Raw genomic sequence first — 16,630 nt, forward strand, 5'->3', positions numbered from 1 at the left:
ACAAGTTTGTGGATGACTACATACACATACACAACCACATCCACAGCCAATGCTATTCATTAGGATCCCATTTATGATAAATATTCTTTCACCAATTCCCTTCATCACAATGATATCGAAGTGAGGATGAATACCCTCATTTTTTTTGTTACTCCATGTTTGCTTGCTATATGCGAATTGTTTCATTCACAATCGTTATTATAGCCATTTGCTTGGATTTCGGGTTATAGTATTGTTTAATGGATTCAGTTCTAGTGCTTGGTACGAGTAAATTTCTTGTGGTTTGAATATGTTGGATTGTTAAGATATTTTATCAAAAGCCACTCAATAACTTTGAGCTTTTGCATTTACAAATAACTTGGATAACCAAAGATAACAAAATATATCATTGAGCATTAGTACTAGTTAGGCATGCACTATGTTATTTTCTTCTTGAGAGTTACATATGCCTTAGTTGAATATAGAAAAAAATAACTTCAACTAAATAAATGGAGTAACAAAAAAATGCCATTTATTACATGTATGTTTTGTGTTCCATTGCAAACCAACCATACACGAATTAGGAGTGATGGACAATTCAAACTCAAATATATAGTGTAGTATTTGTCTTTTATGTAGTACTTTTTTGCAAGGTCGAGTTCTATATTGTGATTTTGATTTTATTTTTAGTAATTCGAATCCGATATCGTATTTTGGTTCCCGTTTCGAAGGTTAAAATCAACAACAAGAATTAAGTGGTTTTATGACTTAAGCTTAATTAAATGATTAATATATTGGAACATAGTTATAATCCCATAAAACAAAGGCAGCTTCTGCCAAAGGCAACATTAACAGACGAAATCAGCATCCCAAACCGCCGCATCATCCATCTACCATCTCTTGTTCTTTTCCTTTTTTTTCCGACAACACTTGTTTTTCGATACCACTAAGGATGATTGGCCGATCCGGTCCTGGGAATCCGAGCATCGACGTTGGGGATGACAACATTCTCAGACCTGCGTCCACGAGTAGGAAACGGGGCTCCGCACTTGATGCTGCTCGTTCTTCCAAGTGATCGAGCCGAACTCATTCCTCGAAGCCCCCGCCCCTGCCCCCTTGGCCGAGACAAAGGTCACCGTGTAGCGTAGCTTGTCGCCCACCTTCTTGAAGGCGAGCGTCGCGGGCTTCACGGCGACCACCACATTCTTCGGCGCCTCAACAGCGACCTTGTACACAGACCCGGACACATCCACATTAGTCAGCTCGCGAGTATACCGCACAACCCTAGAATTCCCGAACAGCACGGAGAACGACGGGTAGTTGAGCTGCCCAGGGTCCCGGAACTTCCTCGCGCACGTCACATTCGGGCGCTTCGCAACCACCTGCACCATCTCGACCGTGTACCCCAGCGAGCACAGGAATGCAACATAATCATCCGGGGAAGCATCGTACACGAGCCCGGGCGAGAGCGCCTTCTGAGGGTCGACGTGGCCGGCACCGTGCGCTAACGGCGTGGAGAGCGAGTAGTCGGCAGCGTCGCGGAGGGGCGAGTTGGAGTTGTCGAGCGTGTACGCCGTCGTCATCAGGGCCGACTTGATCGCGCTAGGGCTCCACGTCGGGTGCGCAGCCTTGAGCAGGGCGGCCAAGCCGCTTATGTGAGGGCAGGACATGGATGTTCCTGAAACATCATTGTCAAATAATATTATGTACAAAGTCAGTGTAGTGACAATGGCACTAAGGTATCATTCAACAAAAGGTAGGTATGGGTGTCTGAATATTTTTATTTCATAAGAATGTGACCACTAACACTAAGTCATGTCATTTTCAGTTACACCCTTTACTTTACAGCTCATGTTGATCCATGTAGTTACTTTTTTTGTGAAGATATCTCCACTAATGCAATACAACACTATTTCCATGTATGATGTATCCTATATTCAAAATTCAAAAGTATCAACAAAAAATTTGAAACAAGCATCAACAGTCAACACTCTATTTATTATACAAACAAGCACCTAGTAAATGCGAGTTAAAACTGGACCGGTGGTTAAAACCTAACCGGACCGGAAAGTTATCCGATACTTCCCATTTGAACCGAAACCAACATATTATTTTATCGGTTCTGTTCGAATTTTATTATTTTCAAACCATGAGCCGGCAATTGACGAGCAATTTCAGTTCCAAACCATGAAAAATCGGTAAAATAAACCCACAGAAATAAGAGGTAAAACCGGTCAAGATTAGTTCATAACCGGAATTGGGAAATTGGTTCTCAGGTCAGTCACGGTTCCACATTTCTCAGACCGGAACACAAACCGCCGGTTCAAAACCCGGGGAAACACTACAAGCCCCAATGAATTGAAGAGTAAAAAGGCTGCCTTATTCACAGAACTTATAGAGTTAAAAAATCAAAACAAGACTAAGTTTGGCATGTCACACCTCCTGTATAAAAAACACTAGAGTAATTAATAATATTTCAAATTTATTAATATTATCATGGCAACAGCATTGAGTAATATCATGAGATTTGTTGCTGCTGATTCACACTTACCAAATAAAAATAATAATAAAGTAATAAAAGCAGTCAAATAATGATGGGCATAAAAGAGGTAGCCGTTATGCAAGGAAGAAAATACTCACCAGACATGATGTTGAATTGGGTCTTCCGAGTGTCCTTCTCGAGGCCGGTGGGGCCCACGGCCCCGGACCACGCAGCGAGTATGTTCACGCCCGGCCCGATCACGTCGGGCTTCAGGATCTGGGGCGTGACCATGTTCGGGCCGCGGGAACTGAACGCCGCCACCACCGGCGAGGGCTTCACGTTCAGCACCGTGCCACCGAAGCTCAGCGAGGCCGTTGGCTTTTTCGCGGTCTTCACGTACTGCCGGATCACGTCACCCATCTTCTTCCCGACAGCCACCGCCGGGAGGAGGTGGCTGTCCGCCACCAGCTCCTCCCCGCTGGCAGCCGTGTTGGCTAGAATCATCCCGATTCCGCCAGCCTCCTTCACCACCGCACCCTTGTCGACCCTCGCGCTGATCCCCCGGTCGCACACCACCACCTTCCCACGCACCGCGGCCGGGTCGAGCGAACCGGCCATACATAAATTAGCGGAGGAGTTGGTCCCCTTGTTGTAAACCAATTCAACCAACTTGCTCCCCATTCCACCGCCGCTGTACAGCGATACACCGGTGAATTTCCGGCCATCACCTAAGGTGGCGTAAGCAGGAAAGTCACGGTCGATCGTGCCAGCTCCGACCGTCATTATCCATGGAGCGACATTAGCCAAGGAAGCCTTAGCCGGACCACTATTCCCCGCTGAGCAGGACACGAAAATCCCCCTCTCCATCGCCGCAAACGCGCCAATGGCGATGGTGTCGCGTGAATACGGCGCAGATCCGCCTCCGAGGGATAGAGACAACACATCGACTCCGTCCTGGATCGCGCGGTCCATCGCCGCGAGGATATCCGAACCGAGACAACCCGAAGACCAGCACACGCGGTAAGCAGCCACCCTCGCGTGCGGCGCCATACCGCGGGCATTGCCGCTGGCGTACCTGAGCAACGTAAGTTCAGAGAGAATGATAAGAAAATAATACTACTTCTTCCACAATCAATACATATGTTTTTCTCAATTTTGATCATCAACAATCAATATGTGCTTAATACTACTAACATTTCAATCAATTTCTCCTCTAAATCAGTTCTATTTTATCAATTTTACATTAAAAATTCATGAAATTAGCTAACATAGCTCTCGAAGCAAATTAATTGAAATAAATATAATAAAAATAGAACTAAACAATAATATCCAAATTATAAGCTCAATTTATATATCCGTTACCCTAACAAGCTGGCGTTTCCGACGAGAGATCCAGCGGCGGTGCTGGCCGTGTGAGTGCCGTGGCCATCATCATCCCGCGGCGACTTCGATTCCATCTTCCCGCCGGCCGCCGCCATCATATTGAAGCCTCTCGAGAAGAATCTCGCACCGATCAGCTTCTTATTGCAATGGATCTTAGGATTGAAATCCGCCGCCGCCTCGCACTCGCCGCGCCACCGCGCAGGGACATCCGTCATCCCTGCGTCGGCAAACGACTTCGACTCCGGCCATATACCTGTATCCAGGACGCCGACAATGACGTCCTGCGACGCCTGGTTGAGCTCCTCGAGGCCGTGGCCCGCCCACTTCCCGTCCACCGCCTCGAGGCCGAGGAACTCCGGTGTGCGGGTGGTGTGGAGCGAGTACACCGTATCCTCGTACACTCCGACCACCGCGTCCGATTTCCGGAGCGATTCCGCCTCCTCCGGCGAGAGCGCGGCGGCGAAGCCGTGGTAGGCGGCGTCGTAGGTGTAGAGGATGGAGTCGGCGGCGGATTCGGCGGAGGTGAGGGCCTGCAGGTGGCCGGAGTACCAGTCGGCGTTGGTTGCGTAGTCCGCCGGCTTGAGGTGGTGCTTCATCTGCACAATGTAGGTCTGCTTGCTCAGAACCGGAACGAGGCATGACTGGAAAACAGCAATTGCGCAGAGGCAGATTGCTAAGCGCGTCGCCATTTTTTTTGGAAAAGCTTCGAGATATGCCTCTCTCTGTTTGATCTCTTTCAACAGATATGTTTATATATAGAGATAGAGAGAGAGGGGGAAAGTGTATGTATTTTACTGTGCGTGAAAAATGGAGAGAGGCTGATGCAGAGAAGACAGTGGTGAGGATGGCGTGAGATTTCAGGGTTGAAGTTTGACCTAATTACTTAAATGCCACTGCCAGCTCACCCACTAAATAGTTAGTGGCTTGGGCATGTCGTTTCTTTATTTCTTAAAATTTAGATTTAATTTGAATTATGGAGTAGTAATATTCTATCCACCGTTAATTTCATTTATCTTTGTCCATAAACAAGTTTATCCTATGTCACAAATTTAATGTGAAATTGACAGTGTAAAGATAAAGGAAAAAAAATACTCCTAGTTCAAATATTATTGGTGAAAAATAAAACATACTTTATTAAATAAAAATACCAAAAAAATCAGAAAGTTTAGGCAAATCATGAATTTTAAATTTATTTGTAATTATTCTCGAAAGAAATTCTTGTTGAAATTGTATATGATATGATAGTCAAAAAAATTTATGTGAACGGATGTTATTTATTTATGAGGAATATAACACCATTTGAATGAAAAGTATTAATAATATATTATATGTAGGTGACTAGTTTTTTTTTGCAGTGAATAAATGCGAATAAATTCAAAATTTTCAATAATTTATCCACTAATTTTATGATAGTATTTTTTATGATTTGTTTTTTTTTTTTTTCAAAATACCGTGTTGAAAAAGCGCTTCATTTTTGTCCATTATAGTTTGGCAGATGGCAATTGTGAAAAATTGTCTCATTACTATCTTTATTTTATGTGAAGGGACAATATTTCTCTTTATCGAGCGGAGCATCCACTACGCGTCCCGTCACCGTCTCGCGCACGGAGGGATGGAACCGTTGCAGCAGGTCGTTCCGTCCCCAGCCTGTCCCCGTCCCATCCCGAGGCGAGCTCCCAGGCCATGTGTGACGCCCACTCGCTGGCCCGCGAGTGGGTTTCGTCACGCTGACGCAATAATTCATTTTTTTTAAATGAATTTTTAAAAAAATATTTTTTATTTATAAAAAATAATTTTATATTTAAAAACAATTTTTACAAATAAATGAATACAAGAAATTCGTAATAGCCCATATATATTTGATGGGCTTGCGAATTTATGAAACCATTCTCGGTTGTTTCTCTTTTATAGAGACATTCTTGAATGTTTTATGTTCCAATTTCGATGTGGGGCAAACTCATTCTTGGTTGTTTCTCTTTTATAGATACATCCTTGAATGTTTTATGTTCCACTTTCGATGTGTGACAAACTCATTCTTGGTTGTTTCACTTTTATAGAGACATCCTTGAATGTTTTATGTTCCACTTTCGATGTGGGACAAACTCATTCTTGGTTGTTTCTCTTTTATAGAGACATCCTTGAATGTTTTATGTTCCACTTTCGATATGGGATTTTAATTATGTCTTTTTCTATTTTTTAAAATTATGTCATTTTTATTTTTTAGGATTTTAATTATGTCTTTTTCTATTTTTTTGAATTTTAAGTTGTAATGTTATTTTAATTTTAATGAAGTGTATTTTTTTAAATGAATTTGTTGGAAAAAAAATGAAATTGAATGAATAGTAATTTAAGGGACGGTTAAGGGACGGAGGGTTGCAGATTTCGTCCCTTAGTTAAGGGATGAAGTAAAAAAGTACAGTGGAGTCCGCAAATAGTGCTTTAAGGGACGATTAATGGACGGTACAGTGACAACGTTGTGGATGTCATTAACGAGTGACTTATGCTGAAATGATATGAATCGGCCATATTGTTATGGAAAACGACAAATAATAGAATTATTAGAGGAATATGAAATGACTATATTAATGATTATAATTTATAGTGAAAATGTAGTAGTTTATTTATTAGATGTGAAATAAACTGTAAACAGCAAAGTGCACGCATTAACTGCTTTCAACTTTACCTTTTACATATATCACTTATATTGAATTAGTTTTTGAAAATGGTAGTAGTTCAAATTAGACAATTGTATGTCAATTCATTTTTCGCTAGTAAAATTGATGACGGTAATCAATACTCCATCCACCCGTGATTTAAAATGTCTTTTTAATTTTTGGAAATTTTAAAAAAATGTGAATGAAAAGTATTGTAAAAATTAGTGAAATTTGGTATCAACTTTTATGAAGTATTATATTTGTGCTTTAATAAATGTTTTATATTGTATTGATATTATTTTAAGAAATCATTTGATTTTGTTAAAAAAATAGTTAAAAAAATAATAAAATATTAATTATCTTTGTATGTAATAATTTTATAAAAATTATGAGATAAATGAGTTAATGTGTAGCATATAATTTACTAAAAATAGGAAAATGAATGAAACATGTGAAATGCCTAACCAATCTAGTTAGAATGTGACAAAAAATAAAAGGAAGTTTCAATCGTTGACATTCTAAAATAGCAGATGAGACAGTATCTCATCGAGTATGTGAGTATTAAATAAATGGTTATATGCAACTAAGTTAATAAGATTTTTTTTCTAATCAATAGGTCCTGTTTCAAATTACCGTGGTATTATGAATCATTTGTTATAAAAAAAATACATGCTCTAGTTATTTCGTTTTCCCAACCTAGTGAAAATTGAAAATAAGAGACGTTTAGAATGATGAACTCTCACGATAAAAATATGCACACAACAATAATTTTATAAATATTCCATATTTATTGAAAAACAAAATCCGTGCACCCAGCTAGAGAATAATGATCTCGATAAATAACTCACTAATAGAAAATGAAGAACGACATAATTGATAAGATAATTCTTTTTCATTCAATAGGGCAGAAGCTAATAATCTTGCGAGTTAAAAATAAAACTATTATTAATTATCTTGAATAAATACAAGATTATGTAGTTGTATTATCCTCATTCAATTTGTAAAAGCGTGTCGTCAAAGTGTAAATTTCTATCTTTGACTATTTGTGGAAAAATATAACATGACATAGTTTGATTTGAAAGTGATACTTAGACTTAATTAGTATATAAAAAAACTGAAATAAATTTATCACTACATTACACAATAATAACTGAAGTTTGGTATAGAAAGAAAATTGGAGTGTCGGTGATTATGTTTCTAACTTAAAATAATTGATGATCAGTAGAATAATTCGTAAGATCAATTGATGATCTTTATATTGGTTCTCTTCTTATACAAATATGAATTCTTTCTTTTGTTAATAAAATAAATTCTTACTACTCTCGTCTATGTTTTTTTAAATTTGGTTCATCCACTAAATTATCTATTTCTATTTATAATAAGTTTATTTCCCTAATTAGAGGATATTCATTTTTCAATGCTTCAAAATATTTTTCTCTTACTTTATTAATTTTGTAAGTAAAACTCGTATAGTTTACTATGAATATTATTATTCGCACCAATGTAATATTATTATCTACTCATAGGCCTTAACTAATATATGTACTACTACTCAACAATCCCAGCATAAAAGATGAACTACTAACTGTAACTCTAAATGCAAATTAATTAATAAGAACTAACCAGTCACATTTAATAGAATTTACCATGAATATAATTGTGGAGTAGATTAATAAATGTCTACCAACTGTATTTACATACTACTCTATATGTTAAGCCTCCTCATAATATACATAGCTGGAATTTCTTGCAAGTTACTCGTGGTGAATTTAAATCTTAGCTAGAAAATAAATTTCAGTACAAAATACATGTTCCAAAATAAAAAATTTATTTCATGCTTTGTATATATTCATGTTTTAGATGCGTGAAAGAGCAGCGTCGATAGAATTCATTCGAAACATCGGATAAAAAGAAATGAATATGTTTATTGAGATAGATAAAATAAAAAGTACGAATTGAATGAAGTATACTAACATATTGTAAAATTTGGAAATAAAGTTGTGGGGAATTTATTTTTAGTAAAGGTTTATCTTTTAATGTATCCCCTCCGTTTTATATTATGTGTATTCAGCCGTCAAATTTGTCACGACCGCCCATACTAGGGGTGTTACAAACGAGGCGATCGTGACCAAGGGACAAACATTAAGAATAGCATTTAAGGATAACAGTTCATAAGAAAGCCTCAATTAGCTTAAAGAATAATATTTTAGTTCAAAAATATAGCAGCGGAAATAAGGTTTCAAAGAGAGTCAAGGATGACGCCTATGTATGAAGACACAACACATCCATATTCCCTATGCCGACTCAACATCCACCGCAACATCCCGCTCAACCTGCACATAGGGAAAACACATGCAGGGCTGAGTACTTGTTGTACTCAATGGGCTCATGTCGAAAACATTTTCATAACAAACAGTTATGTCATCCATACCAGTGATCTCGAGTTTTATATGTAGTTAAGAAATATCACGAGAACACAAAAACATTTCAAAGTCTGGCCAGACAATCAATCTCCCCACTTTCTCATCAATCATTCAATCACATTCTCTTTCCATAGTGCGACGAAAGTGTGGCCACACTATTCGCCCACGAGACCGGCCGACTAGCAAGGACGGCTCACGATCCCACTTGTGTACACAGCCTGATAGGGTTTGCGGCCCTACTCAGACCCGAATTCGTTTCATTCATAGCCCTATAGCCTAATGGAGCGCACTCACAAACTAGGCATCAGGCACAATCTCATCATCAAAACAAACATGGCATGACATAACACTTTAAACCACCCTTATTACACCATAATCATACTTTTGAAAGCGTAAAAGAGTTTAGTAAAAGAAAGCCCACCTCGTTCTCTTAGCAATTCACACCCCAACTTAGCAACTCTCGATCCTCGAGTTCACGAGTACACAACACCCTTGTCAATGACAACACAAGTCAGCCTCACACAACATCATCTTACTATGCATGTCCTATCGCTTCTCTCTCATCGTTTTCCTCAATTTCCCAAACCCAACATACGTCACAAAGGTATCCAAGCCCCTTGGCCTAGCGGTAAAGGGTGCTGGATACCGCGTCCATCCTGGAGGTCTCGAGTTCGAACCCTGGGTGACGTAATTTGTCTTTCCTCCTAGTTATAGGAGTTGATTTGTAATTTCCTCTTTCATATATATGATATAAATATATGAAGTTAAAAAAAAAAAAAAAAAAAACATACGTCACAAAGGTGTAAGACAAGCGTAACACATTTCAACTGATCACAAGTGATTTCAACGTTTAAACACGTTTCTTGGACATACATGCATCATATAACACTTTTAAATCTTGAAACTAGGTGTCATTTTAATAAGGCGGAAAACTGGCAGAATTGCGCGACCGTTTTGTAAAAATCACTATAAAATCACCCGACTTCCGTTGGGGCTAAAACTTTACCAAAATGCAGTAGACTCATCAAATAACTTCCAGTTTAAATTTCATATCAAAATACCCCCTTTTGGTCGGTCAATTCGGAAACGTAACCTACTGGTCGAGAAAACATATTCTGGCAGAATTGCACAGTCAACTTCAAAAATTTACCAAAAATTCATCCTTCCTCATATGACGCTAAATTTGGTCACAACACATTAGACACATTCAAGTTCACCCAGTTAAAATTTCACACCAAAATCATATCATTTGGTCAGTCAAAACATTTATGCAACTCTCTGGTCGGAACATAAAATTCTAGCAGCACTGCGCAGTTCATTTGAAAAATTCACCGTAAATTCATACGATGTCTAATAAGGATGAAATTTTCACAAGACTCAGAAGACACTTCAAATTTTCATCTAGTTTAAGAATCACATCAAACGGAGGTCATTTGTTCGGTCAAACAGATTTCGAAACATTCTGGCCGAGAACACACGTTACTGGCAGAATTGCGCAGTCGACTTCAAATATTTTTCAAAAATTCATTTTTTGACAAAAAGGGCTGAAATTTATACGAGACACAGAAATCACCTTGAAATTTACTCAGTAAAATTTTCGTATCAAAATTCGACCGTTTGGTCAGTCAAATACACGTCGAAATCCACTATCCGAACACCACAATTTTCATACTCAAAATTTCGAAATTAGGGTTTCTTCCACAATCATCCAAACAAAATTTTCTCATGCTTATAACACACAATCATGCTTGATAAGACTCTCTTAACATGTTTGCACATAAACTTAGATCATTTACCAAGGATTCAAATCAAACTTCACACAACTTAATCAAAAATCGCATAACATCACTTTCATTTAAAGCACATAAATCACATAAAACATGATGCTCAAACCGATATATATTAAAACGAAAGCTCTTGGAAACACTTTAGTTCAAAATCCCACCTCGATCGTTTAAAGCCTTCACGCCGTGCTCATCTCTTTCTCCTCTCGCTGGAAGGTAAGGCTGCACTTCCTTCGATCAAGACGCAGCGCCGCTGCTGTCACGACGCTGTCAGTGCAGCCGCCGATTCACCGGAAGAGCTGCTGCTGCCAGGGCCGCTGCCGTCGCTGTCGGGAGACGCGACGCCGCTGCTGTCTCGCCGGGAAGACGCGAAGCCGGGAGGACGCTGCTGTCGCCGTCCAGCCATCCCTCCGTCTCTCTCTCTCGGTTCGCCGCACCGCCGCCGCCGCTGCCACGAATCCGCCGTCGCGGATCCGCCGCCATCGGCTCCTCCCTTCATCATCTTCTCCTCTCCATTCCTCTCTCGGCTCCCCCTCTCTCTTCTCTCTCTCGGATTCTCGATTGCGAAGTAAAAGAAATGAAATGAAATGAAAGGAGGTTGTATTTATAGAAAATTTTTTCATAAAAGACAAAAATTCACGTCTTTTCGTTTCGATGTGACGCGTAATTAATGTGGCGTTGAAAAACGTGCCTGATGCGACGTGATTCTTATCCACTTGGAAAACGTGCCTGATGTGACGCGGTTCTTATCCAACTTTTCGTCTCGATTTGTTGTCGAAAGTGTATTTGATACGTGGTCTATTCTTTCGTGTAGGTATCATTTTGGGCTCGTAACAATTGAGTTTCAAATTGGGCTAGGAAAGAATAATTGTTTGGACCCAAAAGTGAAATACTTTTCTCGATAAAAGAAACAAGGTCGAAAAATTTTCAAGTGCACAAACGACAGTCCTTTCAAGAACACAATAAAAAGGTAGAAAAAGTCGGGGTGTTACAAAATTACACTAAATAAATATGTGAAAAGCTGAACTTTTCACGCTCTATTCTTCTCATTCTTTTGGTATATCGTTGTGGCTTACTCAAGTTGAAGGGTCAAACTGATCCAGCCAGCCTATATATGCCTGCTACCTGCAAAACGCGGGTGAGTGAATCCAGTAAAAGCTCAGGCTGATCAACTCGACTTACTCCGACTCGAGTAAAAAGAACCGAAGATCTAAAAAGTGTATTTTCAAAACCTTAACACACTAATACTATTAACTAGTATAGGGAAGTAAGGATCGATCCTACAGAGATGAGGCGTTTGGCAATTTGTTTGCATGACACGACTTGAGGATGGCTGCTGCCGCGCTTCTAGGGGGTGGGTTAATTTAAACTACTTGACTTTGAGAAAAGTAAACTATCTAAACCGATCAACTCATAAAAACTTAACTAGTCTACTTGATCAACTTAACTGAACTTTCCATAAGTGGACAAACATAATAAACGGGGATTGTCAGTCCCCTGCAAAAAGCACTGTAAAGTAAAAACATTCTAACAACTTCATCTTCTTCACAAAATCAACATGGAAAGCAGATTAAAGAATAGATCTGAAAAGCTAAGGAAGACGAAACATCAGGACAACTCATAAAAATTAAATCTACTCCTAAGATCTAAGCTACAACTACGTAAACAAGAAAACTAACCCATGCTCATGCAAAAACAGAAACTACTAGATCTAAACATCCTAAACACTTTCAAACATAAAACATCAGATCTGACCAAATCAAAACAGAACAAGACATTTCGAGCTAAGATATGCAAAATAAAAAGGAAACCGAAAGCAGATCAGAAATATCATGCATGAAACAGAACGCAGAAGCTGAAAGTGGAAACATAACTTCAGATTTATTAAATCAAAAGTATCAAAACATCAATGACATCAAAAGGTAAACAGAAAACAAACAAGGAAAATATGAAATTGTCTCATCACCCCTTCTCGGAGTAGAATACAGAACCGAAAGCTAAAAATGCAAGAAACAATACCAAACACCAACTAAACTAAGCTATGACCAAATGTGTGAGTGCAAGGAATCAAGAAGATGAAGTGAAATGAGCTCCGATTTCAGCCCTAGAAGAGAGCTGAATTCCTAAAGAAATTCTAACTAAGAAAGCTTGTGAGACCCCCCCCTTCTAACTACGGCTGGGACTCCCTTTTTCTTGTGTCGGGCTTCCTCTATATAGATAGGCGTAGGGCTCTGATCCCTAGGGTACCACCTCTCTGAAATGTCGTCCATGCCCTTCACAATTGGCGGTGGGGTCTTCAGCTCTATCTTCCAATGCAGAACTCCTGCTGGCTCCGCTTGATTTTTGACTTGATCAACTCAATGCCGCAATTTTTGCCTTCTTTTCTTGATCCATTCGTCCGCCCAACTGATTTGTTCTTTCTTCTGAAAATGGCGGATTTCACACACACCTGGCTTAAAAATAGACGTTAGTTAATGGATTTGAGTTCATTTTTGCCATGGAACACATGCATGAAACGAGCCTCATCAATATGACTAGCCTTTATAAATTTATTGATTAAGTATAATAATAATAATAATATTAATAATTGAGAATACAAATTGAACAAATGTCATAACAATTCTCAATTTTTAAAATGACCCTCTTTAGGAAATTAGTTAAATACTCCCTCCGTTTCATATCATAGTAGTTGAGTCATTTTGGCAATTTAATACATTTTATAATAGGGGAGTCATTTCCTTTTTTAGTAAAAATCAACACATTTTTTCCCACTCACTTTACTCTCTCTTACTTTATTCTCCATTCATCTTTCTATCTTTTTTATTTACTCATATTTTATTATTTCTTAATTTAACTTAATTAATATAACTTTTTTTAAATATCGTGACAAAAAAAATGTCTCTCATACCACGAAGAGAATATGGAGTATTTGAAAAGAAGGAATATACAAATATATAAGTTGCTTATTGGCTAATAGTAGAATGGTTAATATATAGTACTAACAGTTTCAAATTTAAAATTATAAAATAAATCTTTAAATTTATGTTGATTTCATAATAAAAAAAGTACTAACTATAGTTATTTAATGGATTATTATAGTATAGTCAAAATTTCGGTATGTGACAGACGTCTCAAATTGGAAAAACACATTTCGAGGCAATTTAAAATTCAAAGTGCAACAATATATATATCATGGGAATGCAAAAATAGGTAGGCCGCACGCGCACCGCCTCAAAATAGATAATGTCCAATTTAAGGCATTGGTATACCTCTAATTACATCATTATCTTCTTAAATTTTATACTACACCATAACTCCAATATATCTATATTCCAAATTATATCACACTGTAGTATTTATTTTTTAATTTCTTTTTAAACCATCCAATTTATATTATTTAAATACTAAATACATTAAATAATTCATAAGTACGAAAAATGTAGACACAATTTTTCTAAACCAAGTGTAGAAATATTTGTATTTTAGTGTATGAATGCAATGAATTAATACTTTTATTCTAAATAAATTATTTTTAGCAATAAAATACTCCATTTTATAGTGGACTAATGGATTAATAATGTTTTGATCCGTCGTTTTATCCAAAAATGTAAAATTACCCAATATACACATTCTCACTTATTTATTGCAAGTATTTAAAGACTTTAGAAATTAAAATTGAAGGAGTATAAATATATAGCTTATTATTTTTTATTATAATACTTCTTCTATTTTTTAGTGTGCTAATTTTGCAAGTTCTATCCTCAAAAATCGTCCCTTTTCATTTTTGAAAAGCACCCGTAATTAAATCCTTATATATATATTTTTTATTCCAGCTTATTTTATACAAAAATCAAATATAAACCACATCACAATATCCACATAGTAATTTTGGGTTCATTTTTCACTCATTTATATGTATATTTATTAAAATTCGTATATAAAAGGGCGAGTACACTCTTACAAAGTTACAAGAGGACAAAGGAGCATAATTTTGATAGATTAGCTTGGTCACTTATTCGAAACTTTAGTCATCTTTTATTGATTATTTCTTCATGATTAGCTACTAGCACGCTAGGAGATATAAAGGTAATTCCTTTTTACGTTTAACATCGCAATTAATTTAGGGATAATTAATTTAACTTTAATTATGTGTTTTGGTGGTTCATAGTTGGAAGTCCATATATAAATACTCGTGTCACAAAATCAATAATTCTATTTATAGGATTAATTATAAGGTGGCATATCGTGTTTAGGTCAATGCATAATCACGGATATATTTACTTTTGAAGGAAAATGAAAAATAATGATTCATCAAATAATTAAAGAATTATAGGAGTTAAATTCCATTAGCATTGTAGAGGGCAAAAGAGGATGCTGAATATGATAGTAGTGCCCAAATAATTACCAAGAATTAATGTCTTTAATAACGTGCAATTATTTAACATGTGTACATAAGTTATGAACCAAAAGCATTGGTTGCTAAAACTATTTAAGAAAAATACATATAATAACTGTTATAAAGAAAGCAGTTGAATTTAATTAATACCCAGACTTCTCTGTCTGTAGAAAAGCCTTTAGATGTCTCCAAATAAACTTTTGACTATATAGTGATATTTACTCATTTAATTTTGATTATGCTTTTCATTTCTACTCCTAAAGAAAAAGCATTCACCTCGCATTTTCATACATTAAAATTTAATTTAATAGAATAAGTCCTTTTAGCATTAATATCGAATCCCAAAGCTTTTAGAAAGTATACTTGTTTATACTTATCCTTAAGAATCCAAAATAAATAATTTTGTTGTTTAGACGAACTCAATTATGGAACATTAAGATATTGGTAAACCAAATTATAATCAATTCAAAATACTAAAATCACGTGCCCTTATTGTTCGAGACCTTGATGATTAAATCTATTTTATTATAAATAAACCCTCTGAATTAACTAAAGTAATACTTGTATGAAGTCATGCCTATAAATTGTAGTACTACTACAACAAATAATACTTCGAATTAATTTACATGCATGTGCATGTCCAACCTATGTATGTATAGTTTGTCTATTTTATTAATTTTTAAACCAATTTACACTAGATCATTTAGTCCTAAATCGGCATAATTAAAATCATTCCATAACAATTCCATCCTAAAATTTTAAATTTATTAATTTTATCCCCAACATTCTCAAAAATTTCTACCTACTAATCTATCAAATCTACTCAATTATTTTTCATATATTTACTTCTAAAATTAAAAATTTGTGTATATTAAAAAGTGAAATAAAATCAGTAAGCTTAAAAAGGTTAGAACAAAATTATTGAAAATTATAGATAAATTTGATAATTTTAAACGTTGAGATGAATCTGATGAAACAACTAAAAACAAGATAGATTCGATATAATTTTAAGCCAATAAATTTGGTGAAAAAAAAGTGTTTTTACATATGTCATGATAAGTTATAAAGCTTGCGCAGATGGTGGCGGCAATACAGTTTCCTTCACTCTAAAGAAATGTGGCATAATTTACGCAGCTTTTTTTTTGGATTTTATATTACTTCCAACATGTTCGAACCAGGCAAAATAATTTTGCTATACGTGCTACGACATATTCATTACTTATTTATCAACATGCATATCTAAATCAACTTCTAATTACCTAAAGTTTGATGGATGATAAAGCGTTATTTAGTCAATTTTAGTTAGTAAAATCCTTCATTTCCAATTAATAGGATGGATGCTTAAGTTATCACATTCATCGGATCCAGAATTTTTTATCTTAAAATGTTACGAATAATTACATATCACATTTCTCTTTTACTATGAATCAATATATTAAAATTTACACTAATACCATAATTAACTCTTACTTTTACGGGGTATTTTATTATTTTGTATAAATGTAAATTCTCACAATTATTTTGTGAAT

General features: G+C 36.5%; 1 protein-coding gene across 1 annotated transcript; it reads right to left on the reverse strand.

The window, feature by feature from the left end:
- Positions 1-730: 730 nt before the first annotated feature.
- On the reverse strand, positions 731-4,656 carry LOC121796245 (subtilisin-like protease SBT1.8). Its single transcript, XM_042195037.1, has 3 exons — positions 3,824-4,656; positions 2,620-3,536; positions 731-1,657 (listed from the first exon to the last, which is right to left on the reverse strand). The coding sequence occupies exons 1-3, from the start codon at positions 4,531-4,533 to the stop codon at positions 990-992; spliced, it is 2,295 nt and encodes a 764-aa protein (XP_042050971.1). The 5' UTR covers positions 4,534-4,656; the 3' UTR covers positions 731-989.
- Positions 4,657-16,630: the final 11,974 nt, after the last annotated feature.

This window comes from Salvia splendens, chromosome 3, assembly GCF_004379255.2.
Source record: "Salvia splendens isolate huo1 chromosome 3, SspV2, whole genome shotgun sequence".
Classification (NCBI taxonomy): domain Eukaryota; kingdom Viridiplantae; phylum Streptophyta; class Magnoliopsida; order Lamiales; family Lamiaceae; genus Salvia; species Salvia splendens.

Bases quoted from the DNA above. Each gene is read 5' to 3' on its own strand.
- LOC121796245 (XM_042195037.1), bottom strand. From the start codon at position 4,533: ATGGCGACGCGCTTAGCAATCTGCCTCTGCGCAATTGCTGTTTTCCAG. The intron at 3,537-3,823 runs GTAACGGATATA...TACGTTGCTCAG, and splicing joins GGAAACGCCAGCTTGTTAGG to GTACGCCAGCGGCAATGCCC. The intron at 1,658-2,619 runs GTGAGTATTTTC...ATGATGTTTCAG, and splicing joins CCAATTCAACATCATGTCTG to GAACATCCATGTCCTGCCCT.